Raw genomic sequence first — 20,226 nt, 5'->3', positions numbered from 1 at the left:
TAGAGTGTCCCTATACATTAGTATGACAGCCACACATCCTCTGCACCGTGAGGCTCACAACAAAGTTAAAGTTCACAAAAAATACATGACACACTTACATGGCTTCGGTAAAAGATCCTTATTAACGAGTTGTGTTAGAGGTGGCGCAGGGACGTGAACTCAGCAGATGTGGTCTGGGTCCCTGGGAGACACTTTACCGTCCCGCCATGGGCGCTATTCTCTGAGGGCACAAGCATCAGAGACAACGTCCCATTTGCTACTCGGCTGATCGCGTTAACTCCCAAGGGGGTTAATGATAGGAACACAGACATGAATTTTAGGGTAAACGTCCCTTTTAACCACACCAAAATGTATATTCGCTCATTTGTCGACGGATGAGCCCATTGAGCACTTAAACTTATCAGGGTAATGTCCATACACATTTTCCAGCCCTCTGAAACCTGCTCTGTAGTCAGCTGTAATATGAAAACCACACACACTGCTATAAATACCCCTCAGTTGTGAATTTCACACAAACAAACAACAAAAACAAGGTAATTATTTTTACAGGGCGACCCTTTGAGCAGTTGAGACACTGCATTTGAGAAATCCTTCATGAAAAGGCCACTTACAAGCAGCAAATTAATCAACGGACAACTCTGACATTGGATTAAAGCATAAAGTAGTAAATTACGATTTAATTTCATCAGCAGTAAAAACGTCATGTAGTCTGATTTCAGTGATGCAAATTGAAGCAATTTAAAGTAAAATAGCTTGCGAGCTTAATCAGGAGATGATTTTACAGGAAAAGACAACAAATTTTGGGGTTAAAATTTGATTTAAGAGCCTAAATATGGATTATTTTATAAAGATATACCTGTATTCTTCCTCTGAGCAACAGCCTTGCTTACATTAACATACAAGGCAAATGAATACATGTGAAAATAGTGAATCATTCATGTGTAGCTGGCCACAAAGAACACAGAAATCTTCTGAAGATGAAGGTACACTTTCCAGTTTGTGACCGATTCATGAAAAATAACTCTCACTGGAGCATTAATTGTCTAATAAGTCATCTAAAGTTACATTTACTTATGAAATCCTGAGTTTAAATGTTGATACTGTGACTTCAACAGTGTCTCAGACCACATCAAAAACTAAGCAAGAGTGAATGGACATACACAGAGGCCCGTAAACTCAGGTTGGGTCATAACACAACAGAAACTGCGCAGATGAAGCTCGAAGTGCTTCACTGAATAAAGGTTTGCGTGCGGCCTTGCTTCGCTGCACAGAGGACAATGACAACATGAAAAATATAAGTTATTCCACTCCATTTTATAAAAGAAGTGAATGCCAATATGGTTTCAGTAGGTTTTAAGTTGACAAGTAATATTGGATTGCTGCTTGTCTTACAGTAGCTCTCCCAGTCACAGCAATTTCAGCAGACATGTTGCTGAGACAGCTCCGGCATTGTTTTCTGGGACACAGTGAAATTCTATTTTCAGTTTTACTTGGTGCAGTAATTATCTGCATTGTTGGTGAGAATAAAGAAAATAAAGTGCATGAATATGTGCCGGTCAATTGGATTCTGTCAGTTCAAGCAGAATTGGGTACACAAGCGAGCAGCTTGCCAGCTTGTAATAACGATGGTGTTTGCGTGGAACAATTTCCTCTCTAAAACAGCTCATCAACAGCAGAGAGAGTCTGTCACCCAGGGTACGGAGTGACAAGTCTTCTGCATCTCCGTCTGTTATTAACATGTCTCTTACGACAAGCTCAATTATCTGACACTGCCCGTAATTTCCATTCCTTTTTCTGGCACAATGTAAAGTTCCTCTCCTTCATTTTCAAAGCTGGTCGTTTTGGATCCGGCAAATACTGATATAAGACATGTGTGGGAGGAGGAAGTGAAAACTGAGGGGAAAAACATCTGCAAGTCAGAGCGAAGTTGCTGCAGGCTTGCCAGGCCTTGATCATTGCTGATATCTGTTGTTTTAAAAAGCTTAAATGCTCAACATTTTATTTTAATACTGCTGTTTGTCGATTTCCATTTGAGACTGACTGAAAACAGACAACTTAAATATATAACGTGTATAAATTAAGAGTCGGCATACATATTTCATTCACAACTTCCTGTATTTTCTATGACATTAGCAGATGTGAAACTTCACTCAAAAACATGAAAATGAACAACACTGTGACAACCGGGCATCTGCTGATGAAAATCATGTGATCTGATGGAAAGCTCCTGAGCAGCTACTAAATGGACCTTGTGGTGAACTGTTTAATAAAAGCACATGTGAGAGTCTCTTCCAATTGTTTGTTCATGATGATGCTACTGCAGTTTTTAATGGTGTGACTTCTGTTAAAGGGACAGTTCACTCAAAAATAAAAAATACATATTGTTCCTCTTACCTGTAGTGCTGTTTATCAGTCTAGATTGTTTTGCTTTAGGTGTTCGAGTATTGGAGATATTGGCCATAAAGATGTCTGCTTTCTCTCTAATATAATGGAACTAGATGGCACTCAGCTTGTGGTGCTCAAAGAGGCAAAAAATACATTTAAAAAACTCAACAGCAATGTCTCTTTTCAGAAATCATGACCCAGTTACTCAAGATAAACCACAGACCTTGTTGGGAGCAGTTTCATGTAGGAACTATTTTCTTTCTACCAAACTACATCCGCGAACCAAATCACTATACAGGGAAGCGTGCATCTACTGTTAGCTTACCTAGCACCACTGAGCTAGCTAAAAGCTTAGCTGAGGAGGACATCATTAATGTTTACATCTTGTCACGAGCATGAGCCTCTCATCCATGAGTAGATGCACACCTCCTTCTGCACAGTGATTTGGTTGGTGGGTGTGATTCGGTAAAAAGAAAATAGTTCCTACATGAAACTGCTCACAACAAGGTCTGTGGATTATCACGAGTCACCGGGTCATGATTTCTAGAAAGACACATTGCTGTTAAGTTTTTCAAATATGCTTTTTTTTTGCACTTAGAGCACCACAAGCTGAGTGACTTCTAGTTCCATTATTTAGCAGAGAAGGCAGAGATCTCCACGGCCGATATATCCAACACTCGAACACTCACAACAAAACCAATCTAGACTGATAAATAGCAGTGTAATTTTTGATTTTGGAGTGGACTGTCCCTTTAAAAACTTTAGTAGCATCATCATGAACAAACAACTGGAAGAGACTTCTCACATCTGCTTTCATTAAACAGTTCACCACAAGGTCCATTTAGTAGCTGCACAGGAGCTTTCCTAGCCTGGAAATCCAGACTCAAATCTAGAAAGATTTTGAGTCTGGCCCTCACCGATACACCCTTGCTACCTCAGGGGCGGCACTAACTGAGGCATATTAAATGCCGCTGCACGCAATTGGATAGCACGATGGCCAATCAGAGCAAAAAAATAAGGTGACGTATTCATTGCACAAAGCCCCATTTGTTTGCCTACCAGTGGGGCTAACTGATATATTATGCTTTTGCCACATCCTGTCGGCAAAACAGCAAAAACGTCCTTCCTGGAAACATGTCGGCAAAACAGCAAAAACGTCCTTCCTGGAAACAAAGGCTTCTAGGGCAGTCTTCTGTTCCTCACTCAAGGAAAAAGATAAGTGTAGTTGGCTTAGCGTTTCTTCCAAAGCTAAATTGAATGGACGCCGTCCTTCAGCAGCTGCCATCTTGGCTGATTACTTTTCGACTCCTACGGCACAGCACTGTCCTCATCATGTTATGCCTGCCCAGAGCCCGCCTCAGATAGACTGATCTGATTGGTCCGATTGACGATTCAGCGGGCTCTGCTCTTTGGGGCCAGATTCCCGTGCAGTGCAAATTCAAATTTGCTAGGGACGGGGCATCTGGATTTCCAGGTTAGAGCTTTCCATCAGATCACATGAATTTCATCAGCAGATGAAGTTTGCCCAGTTGTCACAGTAATGTGGAATTTAATTTTTAATTTTTTTCTAAGCACTCGATCAGGATTCACATAATTATAACATAATGTCACAGAAAATACAAAAAATTGTGAATGAAATTTGGACGCTGACAAATGTATTTTTTGGCGCTTTGAGCAAGCAGAGTGCCATCTAGCTCCATTATATCAGAAAGAAGGCAGACATCTCTACAGCTGATACCTCCAACACTCAGCAACTCACACCAAAACAATATAGACTGATAAACAACACCAAAGGTAAGAGGAAAATATGTATTTTGATATGGGGGTTAACTGTACCTTTAACAAAAACACAAAAGCATTGTTGAAAATGTTAATCAGATCAGATTTCAGAAGGTTCTGTACTCAGAAAACTTCCCGTGTGTAACATCTGTGACCTTCACAGTTTTGATCCCTGACCTGTGCGTAGTGTAGCTGCGCTCATTTAAACGAACAACAAAATCTGTGCTAATGAAAAGGACAGATTAAAAATTACAAATTAAGCTGAATGTGCTTCCTAACAGCAAGTCTTGATTAACTAAATAATGTAGAAGGTTTTGATTCATTCTAATGAACCATTCAAACAGTTCGTTTTAAACAGAACGGCCTAATGATTATTCTCAGACTGTACAATCCTACAATCATGTTGAATAACTCAACTAAAATAGAGGATAAATGCCGTTCAAATGACTGACCTCATATTCTTCATATTTTGACATGGGGAAAATCTGGGTTGACACCTTTTATAGCCACTTTATCTTCAAGATTTTTTTTCCCTTTTTGGTGAGCACGGCTCTCATTCTGAAAAGTTAAAGTCAGAATCATAGCTGGTGACTGGAAACGTTATGTTTTAGTGCGGACCCCGAAGGCCTGTTAGAGGTTACCTTACTGCTTCAAATCTTACAGCCGGACTGCCTCCGCTCGCGTTCGGAGGGATGCATGATAAAAAGTGAAAATGTTCCACCAAAGTGAAATATCGTTCTAAGTGGGAGTGTCTGGGTTGCTGTGGGGGAACGTTAGAGGAAGTGGTAATGATGACAGCTCTAACTCAGTGCAGGTGCAGTAAAGCATGGCAGGTTGGTCAATTGCCCAGAACCCATTACTTCTCCCCCGAGACCAACCTTGTAATGTGCTAGGTAACTTCTGTAAAGGATTGACCCACTGTCAACAGAGAAATCTCTTAGGTTTTACATAAAGACACAAGTGTACCTCACAAGGTTACACAGGCGGGTTAAGAGCGTGTTGGATACTGGAGTGTGCTGTTTGCGAACAAATACTGAAATACCGGTTTGCTTTACCATCAAACAAGTGGAAGACTTTCTTTGTGCAGAGAACAATAAAGTATTATAGCTGTCGGCAACGTATGCTCTGTCTGCATTTTATGGTTGGTCTTGTTGGACGGGTTTAACATTGGCCTGTTGTGGGAGACACTTTGCATTTTGTAAGCACACAGCACAATGCAGTGAATGTAAAATTCATGATATTGTTTCTCTCTTTGTGCCTTTACAGGAGCTCTAAACATTTGTGACACTGCTGGAGATGGGAATAGGATGACCTTGGGTGCCAGATACATCTCTGTTCCTGTGTCATCTTCAGACAGCCACTGTTTGACCACTATCTACCAGATGCATTCCATCCGACACTTGTAACAATAGTGTAAATGGGACGAAAATTGAGCTCACCTTAAAGGCGGACTTCAGTCCTCTTGAAGGCTGAAAGCCCTGGATGAGTCCAGTGCCCAGTGGCAGCTCAGAGTCCTTGTTTTGCTCCCTGAGACGTGTGTAATCAGAGAGAAAGTCCAGCACAGATTACAGTCTTCAATCAGTCAGGGAGGAAAATGATATGTACATCATTGTCTCTGCCGCACATCCCAGGCACTGTCAGCCTGCATGCATATTACCTGTGTCAAAGCTGCCAGGGACATGACGAGAGAAACTGAGAGCCATCACGGAGCCGCCACTCAGGGGGGTGTCGAGTCTCCGAGCACAGCAGCCAGATTCAGTCTCCATGGGGACTCTACTCTGACCTCCAGGATGTTGTTGACACCATTTAATGTACATTTTCAGATACAAAACGTCTCCTTTCATATCTGAAATCGTTTTCAATGGGCTGAATAACACTGAAGGCCAGCTCTTGTCACCAAAAGAGAATACTGAGCGTGCGCTCGCAGTTTATCCTCGATTCAAGTCCAAGGAAGTTGAAAGCCGTTGTCACATTTGACCTTGAGGTGCACAATAAAGACAAAGAGTTATTTCGTACGGTGGGAAAAACTATATGACTGCTGTGAGGAATGGCTAAAAATCACCCCTCCTAATCTTCTCATAGATCTCAACATCATCTTATGCAATTGTCTCCTCACTAAAAACAGACACACGCTGCGTACAAGTACAAAGAACAACATAATGTGGAAAATTTGATGGAGGTGTCTCATTGTTGTCGATTCAATTTTCACAGTCGGATCTGGGGAAAAAAACATACATACAGTAAATGCAAGCCAGCAGGAGAGAGAGATTTTATAATAAAGACGGCAAAGATTGATCAAATCTGAATTCCACCCTCCTGAAATAGAGCATAGTCAGACCATAATTTCCCTGAAACAAGAGTGTTTAATTTGAAGCTGTGAATGGCACCTCTGCACAGAGAAGGATGATGGAAGATGATTTGCAGCCGCACTGACACACACATGCCATACTTTTATACCCAGTGGACGTCTTTAAATTTAAACATCCACCCTGACGCCGTCAATAATTGGCAAAAAATACATGAAAAGCAAAACCCGCGAGCCTGCGACTTCTGTCTGTGCTTCAGGTTTGCATAATAGCCCCCCTGTCCCTCACCAGGTATCTGTTCACCTTGAGAAGTCCACACCTAAACGCAATGTCAACACGAGCACTTTCTAGCTCGACGATTCTGTTTGTCCTGCTGGGGCTCCGGAGGGAGGTCACCAAATTGTCTCTGGAATCAAAAAAATAAATAAAAAAAGGCGCTGACCTTCTGCTAAATTGGCCACACTCAGTAGACAGGGAATATCAGGTTATTGAGTTGATCCATGCTGTGTTTCCCTGCCTGGGGAAAATGATCTGCGCTATTGTCTGCCTTCTACAGTTGATCAAGGGCAAGAATGTGTCAGGAATGTAGAAACACGGGACACTTTTTTTCTTTTTTTAAACGTCATTTCAAATGTCCTAATGGTGAAGGAGAAAAACACCATTAGTATCCTGCTGTAAACAAAATCTTAAGCAGGATGGTGAGTGCTTTTTACTTATGACGAGACTTGCGGTTCATATCTGAGAGGAAATTAAATGAAGGCTTTATGCTCTTAATTCTGTGTTTCACAGAGGAGACATATTGTAAATGAATGCAGCTGCAGAACCCCAACAATTCATTGCACTGTACTTTCAAGTTGTTGATTCCTTGAGAAAGGCAAATAATAGTCACTTTGCAAAATTGCAGGCCTATCCTTCAACAACTGGGGGAAACAGTTAAAATTGGGCAGGGATAGGGAAGAAGCAGCCCTCTCGCTGAAGTATTTTGTATATTTGGGACAGTATAATGAAAGAAGTCATTTCTGCCAACAGTTCACATTACCTCCCAATGGTTAAGAACCATAATCCCAATAGCATTTTGAATTCTATCACACATACAGTTGGAAATGTTATTGCATGATTACAGTGTTTCTCTCCCTCTGCATAGTTATTGTATTTATGCATTTTTGCACATGAATTGGAGAAGTTGAGCACCGTGCACAATTGCACCGCTATTCAAAAACGAGCCCGAAGAACCAAAGCTATTTGCTGCAATGAAAACACACAAACTACTTGTAGTGTAAACACTGTTTTTCTGTCACAAAAACACAATGCCGAAGGCGCATTATTGAAAAAGCTTTTCTTTTTATTCTCCAAAATAAGACTCGAGTTGAATTGTGTTTCGCTCCTCTTTGGGCAAAATTCCCTCCAAATAATGTTCAAACTTCACCGGCAACATTGAGGAGCTAAGTGTGCGCAGTAAAGACATGTTTGCCTCGACAAATCGAAGCTTTACTCCTGCATCAGTGTTGGTTTTTAAATTTGGTAACTATACACTGAATCTACCTCTCCAGATTTATTAACTGGACTAAAATCTGTTCTCTGACACACATGTAAGCACGCTTAAAGAGGAGCTACAACAGTTTGTTGACAAAGTTGGCCTTCAATCTAAGTGGTCAGTAGAAATCACAGTGTGGACAGTGTCAGGCTCAGCAGCCAGCCAATCTCTCTCCTTTCCTTCAACCTGCCGAGCTGCTGCGGAGGATCGCCCACTGATGGCAGCTTTTATCTGCAACGGCCAGAGGAACCATGCCTCTTCCTGTTACAATGCCACGGCACTTTGTCCAGCAAGACAAAGTTATCCTGGCTCAGGCACTGGACGATCGCCCTCCGTTTCTCAATACATTTTCAACTGTGGGTGTGATTTGCATCATAAAAGCTGAAGGCAGACCATACACAACCTCTGGAGGTAAACAATATTTGAGCACAGAGTATAAATCCCCTCCTAAAATTGCAGAAATATTCCTGAGCCTCCCATCTAAGAAAAAATTCATTCGTTTCAACTGGAAAAACCACGATTCTCGACGCAGATTGTCCCAGAGGTCTGTGTATCATAGATTCATTCCTGCAGGGGAGCAAAGATTATTACAATATTCAGATTACCGAGCAGGGGAAATTAATTGGACTAATTAACATACAAGTAAATGATGATACCGTTAACACATTTCATTAACTCAAACTGTCATTCTATGTTCCTGGTGCACTTGGTATTGCATTACAATGAATTGGATTCATTAAATTATGCAAATGAAAGGAACGACAAAACGGACGAGTCCTTTTTAACGGTATAGACCATATTTTCTGACTCATTTTCAGCAAATTGACTAAGACTCAAAAAGCATGTGCTTTCCACTCTGATTTACCAGATAAAGCTTTTCATAGAGTACCATTTCAATTATGTTCACAGGCACTAAAAACCAGGTAGGCTATAATACATTTTTAACTCCCTTATGCCGCCGTCTTGAGCTTAATATTAAAGAAAAAATAGCAACAGTACCTAATTAGTAAAATGTCCCATTTAGTGTAAGAGGCACAGATAGTGATGCAGCATGTGTGTGCTGCTGTGGCAAGGTAATATCAGGTTATATATCAAAATATTAAGGAACAGCTCTGGCAAATAATAGTTACAGGAAACTGTGTGCACACTTTAAAGTTGGAAACAAAACAGAGCAGGTTATTTAAATGGATTTCCTGATAATTCACTCAAATACACATGAATCTAGGTCATAAAACCCGAAGCAGTTACCTCTCAGGCGTCTGCGCTCAAAGTCATGAGACAGTACTTTGTTCCCCAGCAGCAGAATATGATCCTGACATTTCTGTGTGACATTAGCTTGTGGTTAATTGAAGGTTCACACCTCCTGTTGGCCTCGGTGACTTCTGTCTTTATCTTAGCAGTGCTACATGGGGAAGGTCAGGGGGTCAAACATACCTCTCGTCCTGCTCCCTTGGCTGTAGTGACATCTACTGGACTACTAACCCAGAGTGTGAGCCGTGGGGGGAGGATGAACCTCCTGGCTGGGTGACAAGTCTTCGGAAAAACACAAAACAAAAGGTTTCAAGTGTACAGAAAAAACTTGCCTTAATTTAGTTGCTCTAGTATGAGATATCACTGTACACCCTTTGTACATGAAAACAGAAAAAAATAAAGCAAAAATGAAATTCAAGTGTAACAGAAAAGTTTATATTGATGTTATATTGACATATTTATACAGAAGATTTATGAGTGACGACAAACCTTCAGTGTTTAGTACATAATATAAAGATGCTGTTCGAACGGGGGTAAAGTATAATCTCCTGAAGACGACAACGCGTCCATGTGGGCAAAAATGATCACATCACATAATTTTCATTATGTGTCACAAAAAGAAATCCAATCAAATATGCCACCATAAATCACTGATCGGTGTGTATTCAATTTAACAATTCAACAGTTAGGGGAGGAAGTGGGTTCAGAGACAAAATAAAAAATTCAACATGGAACGGGGAAATGCAACGTACAGCAAAAGAAAAAGTATCAACACAAAGACAGAAACATTGTACATTTACTGACAATGAATATAAAGAACAGCTTCTTGGGAAGTATACAAAACATTTTTTATACAAAAGGATTAACAACATGAAAGTGATGAGGATAGTGCTGTTAAAAAGAGTACCGCTTTCAGTAATGTTTCCAACTGCATGATGGAGCAAGATACTGGCGAGAATTCTGCAAAGCTGTGTCTATAACATGAACGGGGGGGTCGTCCTTCCCGAAAGAACGGTAGAATTCAAAAAGCATTGGTAACATGGTGACAGCTTAATTCACCTCAGCTTTTGGTCCATCATCAAATAACATTTCTTCACAACATCCCCACTATGGCCTGGGAAGCTACAGGGGTGATTTACTCTAATTATATCACACAGTCACAAGTCACCCTGAGTTTGAAGTCAAATTTGGCAATTACCTCCAAAAAGAAATGGCTTTTTCTTCTTCATATTACAATGCATGGTTTTTGAAGTCCTCCAAAAAGGTTTTTTTTCTTTTTACAAAAACACATTTAAAGTACATACAATGGAGCCATTTGAAATATTTTGGACTTTTAATATCACAAATGCATTGTCTATGTAAAGCCCAAATATAAATAGCTGTTCAGTCAAAATATTTAATAAGCAAATAATGTGTATCATATCAACAGTATACGTTCAAGAGGAATTACATTACAAAATTCTGATTGTTTTGATTTTCGCCTGCAGAATGTAGCAGGGGTGAGCAAAAACTGAAGGAAGGAGGGCAAACAGACGCATGTTATTAAAAAATAAAAGAAACATAATATGAGTAAATTTGCATGGACGTAAGCAGTAACATTACTTCAGCTGGATAAAATTAGCTCTGTTTGATTTAGTCTTTGCTCAAAGGATGGAACAAACTTTGTTTACCAAGGACATCAGAAGAATATACCATCCAAAAAAACAAAACAAACAAAAAAAAAGGCGAGGAGAAAATTGCTCAACCTACCAATATTGTTTGTGAAAAACACATTAACAAAAAAAAAAAAAGAAGAAGAAGATTAAAAACAAAATGGCATTCTACATTTCCAACAACACAATATTGTACAAAATAAGGCATTTCCTTGTGTGTTTACTGCAACGTCTTTTTCCACCTTTATCTTCTTTTAGTCTCCACTACTAGCTTCCTCTCAGTAAAAACCGAGCATGGACATGGACTGACTATTTCTGTGTTAAAATATATATATATTTATAATTTTAGTTTTTCTTCAAAACTCGGATAAAAATGCAGGTAGGAGTATACAGTATGAGAGAGGTTGCAGAAGTTCATAAGTGGAGTGTAAATCACTCCATGACTTCGCTGGCCGCGACCGTGGTGACGAGCTGGAGAGGGATCTCTGCGTTGGCCAGGATGTCCTGGGCGTTGCTGGAACCCTGCTGGATGTTGGTGAGGATGAGGGTGGTCCCACCTGCCGTGGTGATGATACTGTCTGAGGACCCCGCGGATTCCATCGAGGCCACCACAGCGCTGCCAGAGTTCACGCCTTTTTTGTTCTGATGAGTTTTAATGTGCTTCGCCAGGTGGTCGCTCCGCATGAAGCGCTTGGAACATTCGGGGCAGACAAACTTCTTCTCTCCTGCCAGACAGAAAATATAGTTTGAAAGATAAAGAGTTGGATGCTGAATACATTTGGTCAAACGTGGCATCTATCTGGAGTGTATATATCATAGGTGAGGGGATAAGTTCTAAGTTTTTAGAAAGTGGCAAACCAAGTTCAATTTGCTTGTTTCATGAATAAAATGAACGGCAGACATGTCACCAGCGTCTAAATTCTTTTTAAATACATATTTATTGTGTTTCAAGTTGCTCCACTCCAACCTGTCACTGATTAAACTGACAAATAAATTAAAGACAAATTTATACTAAATGACTGACGACAATTATCACAATTACAAATCTATAATTATTGAATATCTAATTGCAAAGTTAACTGTGTGAACACTGACTCTTAAAGCTACAGTTTTTAAGTTTTAAAAAATATTTTTTGTGTCGTATATCCGGTAACGTTCACTACATCCACACAGTGCTGCATGAGAAGAATGATCTGTGAAACAAATCATGTCCTTTCTCTTCCTCATACTGCTTCTAATGGCATTTACTAGAATCTACTGCAGCTAAACGAAAACAACCAATGAGAACTGAGGAGTGTCTAAGGCAGCCATCAATCGTGTCAATCACTGATCGTGAACTGTGGTCAAACTATAAAACTAGACAGCGCTGATCAAATATGAATCAGGATTCTGTTACTGCATTGTCTATTTCTCATCTCAAATGTTTTCAGAAACATATTTTAGTGTACTGTTAAATGTAACTGTAAAATGAGACTCAACTGTTTCCAACATGGCAGCTGGGTCACTAACGTTCTCATTTTACAGCTAAACTGTGCACTAAATATGTTTCTGAAAACATTTGAGGCGAGAAATAGGCAATGCAGTAACAGAATCTTGATTCACATTTGATCAGCGCTGCCTAGTTTGACAGTCTGACCACAGTTCCCCAACAGTAACTGACATAATTGACAGCTGCGTTGGAGGCTCCCCGGCTCTGATTGGTTGTTTTCATTTACATGCAGTGGATTCTAATGCCATTAGAAGCGCTGCGAGGAGGAGGAGCAACATGTTTCTTTCACAAATATCTGTCTCATTTACTACTGCGGATATAGTGACAGTTTCAGCAAATGTGACAAAAAAATATTTTACCGACAGCTTTAATGTCTGAACTTAAAGCTAATAATGTACTGAAATGCGTCTTTGGCCCGTACTGTCACAGGTCTCACTCAGCCAGTTCTGCCAGTGTAAAGCTATTTTATCTCCTTCAAAAGTCTATCCTGGCAGTTAATGTCATCACATGCTGTGTGTCATTATGCTGTGCTTGTATATTTGACTGGATTGCTCACAGGATACTACTTCCTATGTTTCACCCCATGACAACAGATGGCAACTGCAGGGATATAATCTATGACATGAAAGAGATTAGGTGAGCTGATACAAGTGTTCAGATTGAAAGGAGAATCATAGGATGAAAATAAAACCAAAATCTACAGCTCTCTACTGGGATCTCTTGTAACATTTTTGTTACATAATCCGATGTCAACGGATCCTGCAAATTAGACTGCAGAACAAACCGTTTAAACCCCATTCTGAACTGGAAAATTACCACCAAGTCTGTGAAATCTGGGTATGTTTTTCACAATGGCCTTCAATCCTAACCTGACATTTTACATCCAAAGTAAATCCAAAGGGGGACAAACGCTGTTATTTTTTACATGACTCACACTTTGCAGGGCACAAATTAACACATTTTACCGATGTTTTCCTGATGTGCAAACACCGAGGGAGCAAAAAAAAGGGCACCTGTGTGTGTTCTCCTGTGTCTCTGCAGCTCGTCGCTGCGTGTGAACCTCTTCCCACAGAACATCCAGCTGCAAACAAAAGGTCGCTCCCCTGAATGCCAGCGCAGGTGTGCTCGCAGGTGCGATGTCTTTCCATATACTTTCCCACAGCCGGCAATGTGGCAGATGTGCTGCTTCTTCTTCCCCGTGCTGGATCCTCTGAGAAACACAGGTATGAGCAGTTAGAGTCCTGAAAGGTTCATTTCCTATGCATCGCTGTGCAGAGTATGAAGTCAGGCTTACTCACCTCCCACCTGACTCTTTACAGTTGGGGCAAGTACACGCCACTCTGCGCAGCCTCTTGCCCTCTTGACCCAGCTGATCCTCCTCATCCACCAGCCTGACACGGAGGTGGGACAGATCGCTTGTGTTCAGGGTGGAGTCGGTGCTCAGCTGCCAGTCCCCGGAGTCTGGCTCTTCTTTTATCCGAATGTCTGGAATTAATGTGTACATTAACATCAAGCTGTGTAAACTTATCAAAAAGCCTGCACAGTGAGAGCTGCTTTATTAGCACGTGTGACTGACAACGTGGCAGCGAATTTCACAAGTAAAACTCCATTTTAAGCACAGTGATAAAATAATTAGTTGATTGACAGAAAATGTATCAATGACAATTTTGATAATTAATTAAACATACCCTGTGGACTTTTTAGCTCAAATGAGTGTCAGAAAATGGATGGAGGGACTTTGCAACAGTCAGAGACTTCATCACAATGTTTTGATCGCTATAATTACATAGAAATTCAACACAAAGGGGCTTTAAGGACACACACAATGTATCTTGGTGAGACACTGAACGTAAATGAAAACTCCAACTGTATAGATACATTATTAACCAAAAAAATGCCAAACCTTTCCTACACAAAGCTTTTAAAATGTGAGGTTTCTTTGGATTTTCTCAATTTCATGTAATAGTATAATTCATAGACTAAAATAGAGACCATTTCACAGCAGACATTTTGACTTGTTATAGTGGGAAAAGCACAGGTGTTACCTTTCCCTTAAAAGGTATACTATGCAGGAGTTGCTAGCTACTGTTTCCTGCACAGTATAGTTTTAAGTGTCCCAATAAGCCATGACAGTGTGACAGCAAGCCAGCATGCACATTACCAGGATTGTAAAACTAAAGCAGCGAAATGGAATGCAACCATCATTTATTTTGTGAATTACACCTGTGCTTTTCTTGTCGTGACACTGCAAAATGCCTTCAGTGAAAAACAGCCTATTGACTGATTTAGTGGGTAAAAAAAAGATTCGTTAACAATAAAAAATATCATCAGTTAGTACAACATAAGGCCAGGCGATATGGAGAAAATCAATGACCACAACATTTTCACCCAAACAATATTGTGGGGTTGACTATCGGTGCTTTCACAATGATATTTTTGATAAATAATTATCAGTAATATGAATATAATGACAAAGGCAAATGACAAACAGTTTGAACAGTCTGGTAAGTTAAGAAAATTACATCAGTTTACTGTAATGTCAGGAAAAGCCAACACTTACGATATCCAAAATCTAAGACAAAATCTAATCTCAGATATCGATATAATATCGATACACTGCCCTGCCTTACTACATCAGTACAGATGATTTACACAGACAGCACTTTGGATTGTCTGCTCTGAGCACCAAAAACAAACGTGCATCACCTTTATTGTATTAGTGTAACAAATGCAGTTATTAAGTACAAAATGGCATTTTAAAGTAATTTGCTTAAGATGGACCCTTTTTAAAAATGTCAAAGAGGATTTAAAAATAAAATCAACAAAATAAAGATGAAGTATATGCGTACATTATTAATAAAAAGAGGGAACAGTACCTCCAGGGTTGTCTGTGTCTCCTTCATGTTGGGCCATTGTGTTCACCGTCACTGTCTGCAGGTTGGGGATCTGTCCCGTGCTGATGCTGACCGGACTGGACCCCAGTGATAGGGTCTGGACTGGAGCCAGGGTTATCTGCTGGGGTGGTGTTGTGGGCAGTTGGAGGTTCTGCAGGTTCTGCACCCCCTGCACCTGAAAGGTCTGCCACTGTATCTGACCCGACGGCGTGACCGTCTGGGCTTGGATGATGAAGGTTCCCGGATTGATCAGCTGCACGTTCTGCAGGTTCTGCCCACCTGTCGCCACGGACTGCACCACCTGACCATTGGTGGTCTGAATGGGTACCTGCTGCAGCTGTATGATGGGCTGAGCTGAGGACACCTGGACGCTCTGCTCCTGATTCTGCTGGATGAAGCCCTCCTGGAGACCAGAACTTGAGTCGGCTTGCTCTGTAGCCACTGATGACAATGAAGTGTCTTGTGTCAGCAGACCTGATTCGCTCACTGGAATGTGTAGCTGAGAGGAAGACGTTGGCACATATATCTCATGATTTGCATTTGAGTCATTTATGGGTAGTGTCTGTGAGAGGTGATTATCTGTCTTCGCCAGACTCTCTGAGCCATCTACGGGCTGACTCGTCATAATTAGCTGGCCATCAGCAGTGACCCCTGTTGCTATAGTCTGAGCACCAGAGAGGCCAAGGGAGTCCAAGTCCACACTGTTAATAGGAACAAAAGTAATGTTCCCAGGCAAACCCACAGGCACATTAGTAACAACCTGACCCTGGTTGTTGAAGGTGGAGCTGCCAAGAGAAACCCCCTGGAGCTGCTGGACATTACCAGTATGTGATATGAGGTTCTGGTTGTTATTAAGGATGTTTGCAGCTGATGTTACACTGAGACTCTGGCTACCGTCAGGCAAGATTTGAATCTGCCCTGTGGCATCCTGAGTCAGAGTCGCTCCTTCCACGCCGGAAGTGGAGAAGCTCAGCTGTCCATCTGCTGTCTGAATCTGAGGAATTACTTGGTACTGAATGTTAGGCACTGAATTGGCAGAGGAGGCATCCGTTCCCGACGTCACAAAGATTGGCTGACTCTGTAAGTTCTGGATAGGAAGAACATACTGCCCGTTGGATGTTAATATTCCTTGACTTTGGATCTGTATCATTCCAGATTCATCCTTTGCTGCTGTTGTGGGGGTTAACACCTCCCATTTATCAGTCCCAGTAAGCTGCACGGATGGATCTGAAGTCTGAGAAAAGAAATGTCTGACATTAGAAAAATTATAGGCACCTGTACTTAATTATCTTAAGCTTGCAAAGCACAAAAGTCTACTTATAAATTGCTCTTTCAAATGTACAGGAAAATGATGTTCTAGACTTTGTACACAGCCCAATATTTCCAAGAAAAAAAACTGTCATAGCAGTTCACACAATCAGCGACAGGAACATGAGTGGGCAGAGGGCAAAATGAGCAAAATTCTTTGAGTTGATCAAAGTTGAGTGGGCAAGAAATGTAAGTTTTGTTTCGTGTGTACATTCCTGTTCTTAGTAACACATAATCAATGGATCTGTTCCCACCTTAGCTGAAATATTATGAATCACAACAAATCTGGAGCTGTCTGTGACACTGTCAGTAACCTGCCATCCTGCATCATCAGTGCTACACTGACCCATAAAGGAATTCATTTAATTCCTGCTATACCTAACTGTGCTTTAAGATTTATTTATAGTGCTCCATGTTCAGGCTGTCTTGATGCAGTTGTCCACAGCATTCTTGTCAGACAAAATTAACCTGAGCAAATACGCCAGAGTCCGTGTCGACTGTATCAAACTTTGCTGTGCCAACACAGCCAGACAAAAACCTCACAGTGTTCTGCTTTCGGTTGCTATCACAGCTGTATTTAAATGTTATTGTAATCTAAACTTAAGTGCTTGCGCAGCTGATTTAAAGTGAAAACACTGCATTGGATTGGTAGATTAAATAAATTGAACCACAATACAGCACAATTTCTCTTAAAAAATGCCAGAAGAATATATGAAAGCGCATTTTCTTTCTTCCACCAGAGCCTGAATGTCATCCAAGCTCACACTGCAATCTTACTCTTCCAGAGTAAAATACAATTACGCAACAAGAACAACTATATGCGTCATTTCATTCGCATTTTTTCATGGTGACTAAAACTTATTACCAGTGAAATACTGTTTTATGAATTACAAATTTAGCAACTACAGCTTATTGGCAAAACTGTTGTATATCATAAAGTACATGTTAAAATATGCATCCCAATAATGGTCTGAGGAACATGATGGGATAACAAGACCTTTAAAGTCATGATTCAGCTGGCTCTTTGTGCACCAACTAAAACATATAGTAGCACAGTTGCTGATAAACAATCTCATCAGTAAGCGCAAATGTAAAACCAAATGTAACTATAGAAACAGTCACACTATATCTTGAGCTACAGCAAGTCGCTTAATTTTCCCTGATGCACTTGTGGTTGATGCTGCTGTTTTATCAGAGCATACTGCAGATTAGGCTTCAAGCATAAGAATCAGCTGCCAGCTGCATAAACTACATGAAATCTAGAAGGTCTATTTCCACTGTACTTCTGGTGATGACTGTATTTGCATTAAATACGTTACATATAGGTGCGACAGGGTTGAGCTCCAGTGAATGTGGTCACATTAGTCAGAGGGATGTGGATGCCCTTCCTGAGACAGTTTCAGTATCTGAACTGCAACAGCTATAGCAATGAGATACCCTCCTGTTTCTATGCCAAAAAGCAGCAGCTATAATTCTATGAAAGCAAGTGCAAGCTTAGCTACACTCCCACCACCAATTTTGCTCAGCTGTGACTGAAGGCTTCACATCTGCTGCAGCTCTGTCGGATCTAGCAGAGGTGCTGACTTACCACACCAGCAGCAGCAGCACCTCTGTCCACCTCTGCCGACGGTGACCCAACCTTAGTGCAGGTGGTTGCTAGCAGGTCGAGGGGTGACGGCTGAGTGTCCTTCCCACAACGGGCAAATTTAAAAGGGAGAGAGTGGGTGGCCATTAGTCTGGGCCTTAGAGAGTATGACGTATTGCCAAAGAGCAAAGTCTGACGTGAGAAGGTTAAAGGACTGTCATGTCCTGTGTTGAGCCCCCCAGGCAGCACCTATGATAGCACCCAGGTAATGTGTAGGTCCCACTGGAGTTTCCCAGCCTGTCACTTCACTCCTGGCTAAAGAGGCGGGATCTGTAAGCTGCCTCAGAGGAAGTGTTGCCTGAGAGGTTCAATGAGGGTACATTACCCCCCTCCAAGTTTGAGATGTGTGAACTTCGGTGAGCACCACTCAGCTTCTGGGAACGCAGCATCGACATATAATGAGAATCATAATCCCGAGAGGGAAACCTTACCTGATTGCTCCTGCCTTGCTCCTGCTGCAGAAAGTCGCTCTGACTGCTGTCCACTTCCAAGGCAGCCATATCTTCTGGTTTCAACGGCTGTTCTGGTGCTGTGTAGAAAAAAGCAAATAGCTAAGAGTGTGAAACAGCCGATGCTAACGTTAGCTAAACAAGCCTGGTGCCCACACAACTAGAGGACTAGCTTATATTTCTAACGCCAGAATACTGGTTAGCAATAAAACCACAACCACGGCTATCAACTACACCAAACACCACGAAGAAAACGGCAACGTAACAATGGTTAGTTAGAGGAGAGCTCAGTAGTAATGTGTCCTAAACAAGCTAACATAGCTAGCTAAGCTAATGAGCGCAGCGTTAGCTCCTGATGCTAGCTTAGCCGGCGCTGATTAGCAATATCACCAACAAGCATCCCTGCTAGCCTGCTAGCGAGCTAATTTAGCCAGAGGATGGCTGTTAGCTTACGTGGGTGAAGAATAAGGTAGATATTACATACCAGTCATTACGTGACTTGTCGTGAAACGGAGCGTCGCGATAGTCACAAGCCACCGGACATGATCAGCAAATTAAATTGATTGTATACGCGTAGAAATAGGTGATAACTGTCAGAATTTTTTTCTATTTTGATTGACGGGCGGTAGGTAACACAAAGGGTGGGGCCTCCAGTGTTGACTGGGAGTATTTGCGTCACAGACAGGAAATCCCGCCGTCCTTCATAAAGGTGATTGGTTGTTCGTTTTGCACGCGGCGTTATCATTTGTCAGGCGACACGTCAATCATCCTTTGTTGGAGTCTTTTCCTGTTTTTTTTAATGCATGTTCAGTTTTACAGTACTAGTGTTGATGGCAGTGAGGACTGTAGTGACATTGTTTACTGTCAGTTACATTGCTGTTATCAGTGAATTAAATCTCTTCAGATAGATAGCTGCTTGTGTAATGTAGGCCAGGGGTGTCAAACTCATTTTAGTTCATGAGCAACAGGAACTTGATCTCAACTGTGCTGGACCAGTTAAACCATTGTAGAATAACCTATTAATAACAACTCCCAATGTTTACCTTTCTTTTAGTGTAAAGACCTACAGCCTGAAAGCAGTCATGCTTTTACAAAACAGATGACCAGGCTGAGATTTCTTTAATTTAAACAATATGTCTGTTTTTCCACATTCAGCACGTCATGTACTCACATGCATACACTTCCAGTCCTGTGTAGTAATGCATGCATCACCACACTAAACTAAAGAGAAAGCTATTGAAGAAGGAGGTGAAGCTGTCCACTGCCTTACACACCACTTAGTCTAAAAATCAAACGTTTTGGCAGTGCCTTCGCAACAGCATTGTTTTGAGATAGAGGTCGGACACATCTGCTGACTCCTCATTTTTTGCACAGTGTTCAGTATCTTTAAATATGATCACAATGAGTCTATTCATTATTTTGTCACAGAGCCATATTGTGGCCAGGGGGCAAAAGCCTTTGAAGCAGCATTTTACATTCACTAGCTACTTGCTCTTTAACTTGCTACTGAAACCTGGCAACTCTTAGGATTCAC

The 20,226-nt window shown here is 41.2% G+C and overlaps 1 protein-coding gene across 2 annotated transcripts; it reads right to left on the bottom strand.

Annotated features, from left to right (window-relative positions):
- Positions 1-9,668: 9,668 nt before the first annotated feature.
- On the bottom strand, positions 9,669-19,348 carry sp3a (sp3a transcription factor). 2 transcript variants are annotated; one of them, XM_050048987.1, is made up of 7 exons: positions 19,177-19,348; positions 18,675-18,772; positions 18,187-18,276; positions 15,273-16,524; positions 13,695-13,881; positions 13,410-13,606; positions 9,669-11,632 (listed from the first exon to the last, which is right to left on the bottom strand). In XM_050048987.1, exons 1-7 carry the CDS (start codon positions 19,181-19,183, stop codon positions 11,340-11,342), a joined length of 2,124 nt encoding a protein of 707 aa, XP_049904944.1. In that variant the 5' UTR covers positions 19,184-19,348; the 3' UTR covers positions 9,669-11,339. The 2 variants fall into 2 exon arrangements, with proteins under 2 accessions (XP_049904944.1, XP_049904945.1); XM_050048988.1 differs by lacking the exon at positions 18,187-18,276.
- Positions 19,349-20,226: the final 878 nt, after the last annotated feature.

This window comes from Epinephelus moara, chromosome 7 (assembly GCF_006386435.1).
Source record: "Epinephelus moara isolate mb chromosome 7, YSFRI_EMoa_1.0, whole genome shotgun sequence".
In the NCBI taxonomy this organism is placed as follows: Eukaryota; Metazoa; Chordata; class Actinopteri; order Perciformes; family Serranidae; genus Epinephelus; species Epinephelus moara.
The sequence above is the reverse complement of the archived record's forward strand: the minus strand, read 5'-3'. Positions and strand labels throughout refer to the sequence as shown.

Coding starts and splice junctions, on each gene's coding strand:
- sp3a (XM_050048987.1), bottom strand. Junction 16,525..18,186: donor GTGCTGCTGCTGCTGGTGTG/GTAAGTCAGCAC, acceptor TTCTTTTCTCAG/ACTTCAGATCCATCCGTGCA. Junction 11,633..13,409: donor ACACAGGAGAACACACACAG/GTGCCCTTTTTT, acceptor TCTGTCTGGCAG/GAGAGAAGAAGTTTGTCTGC.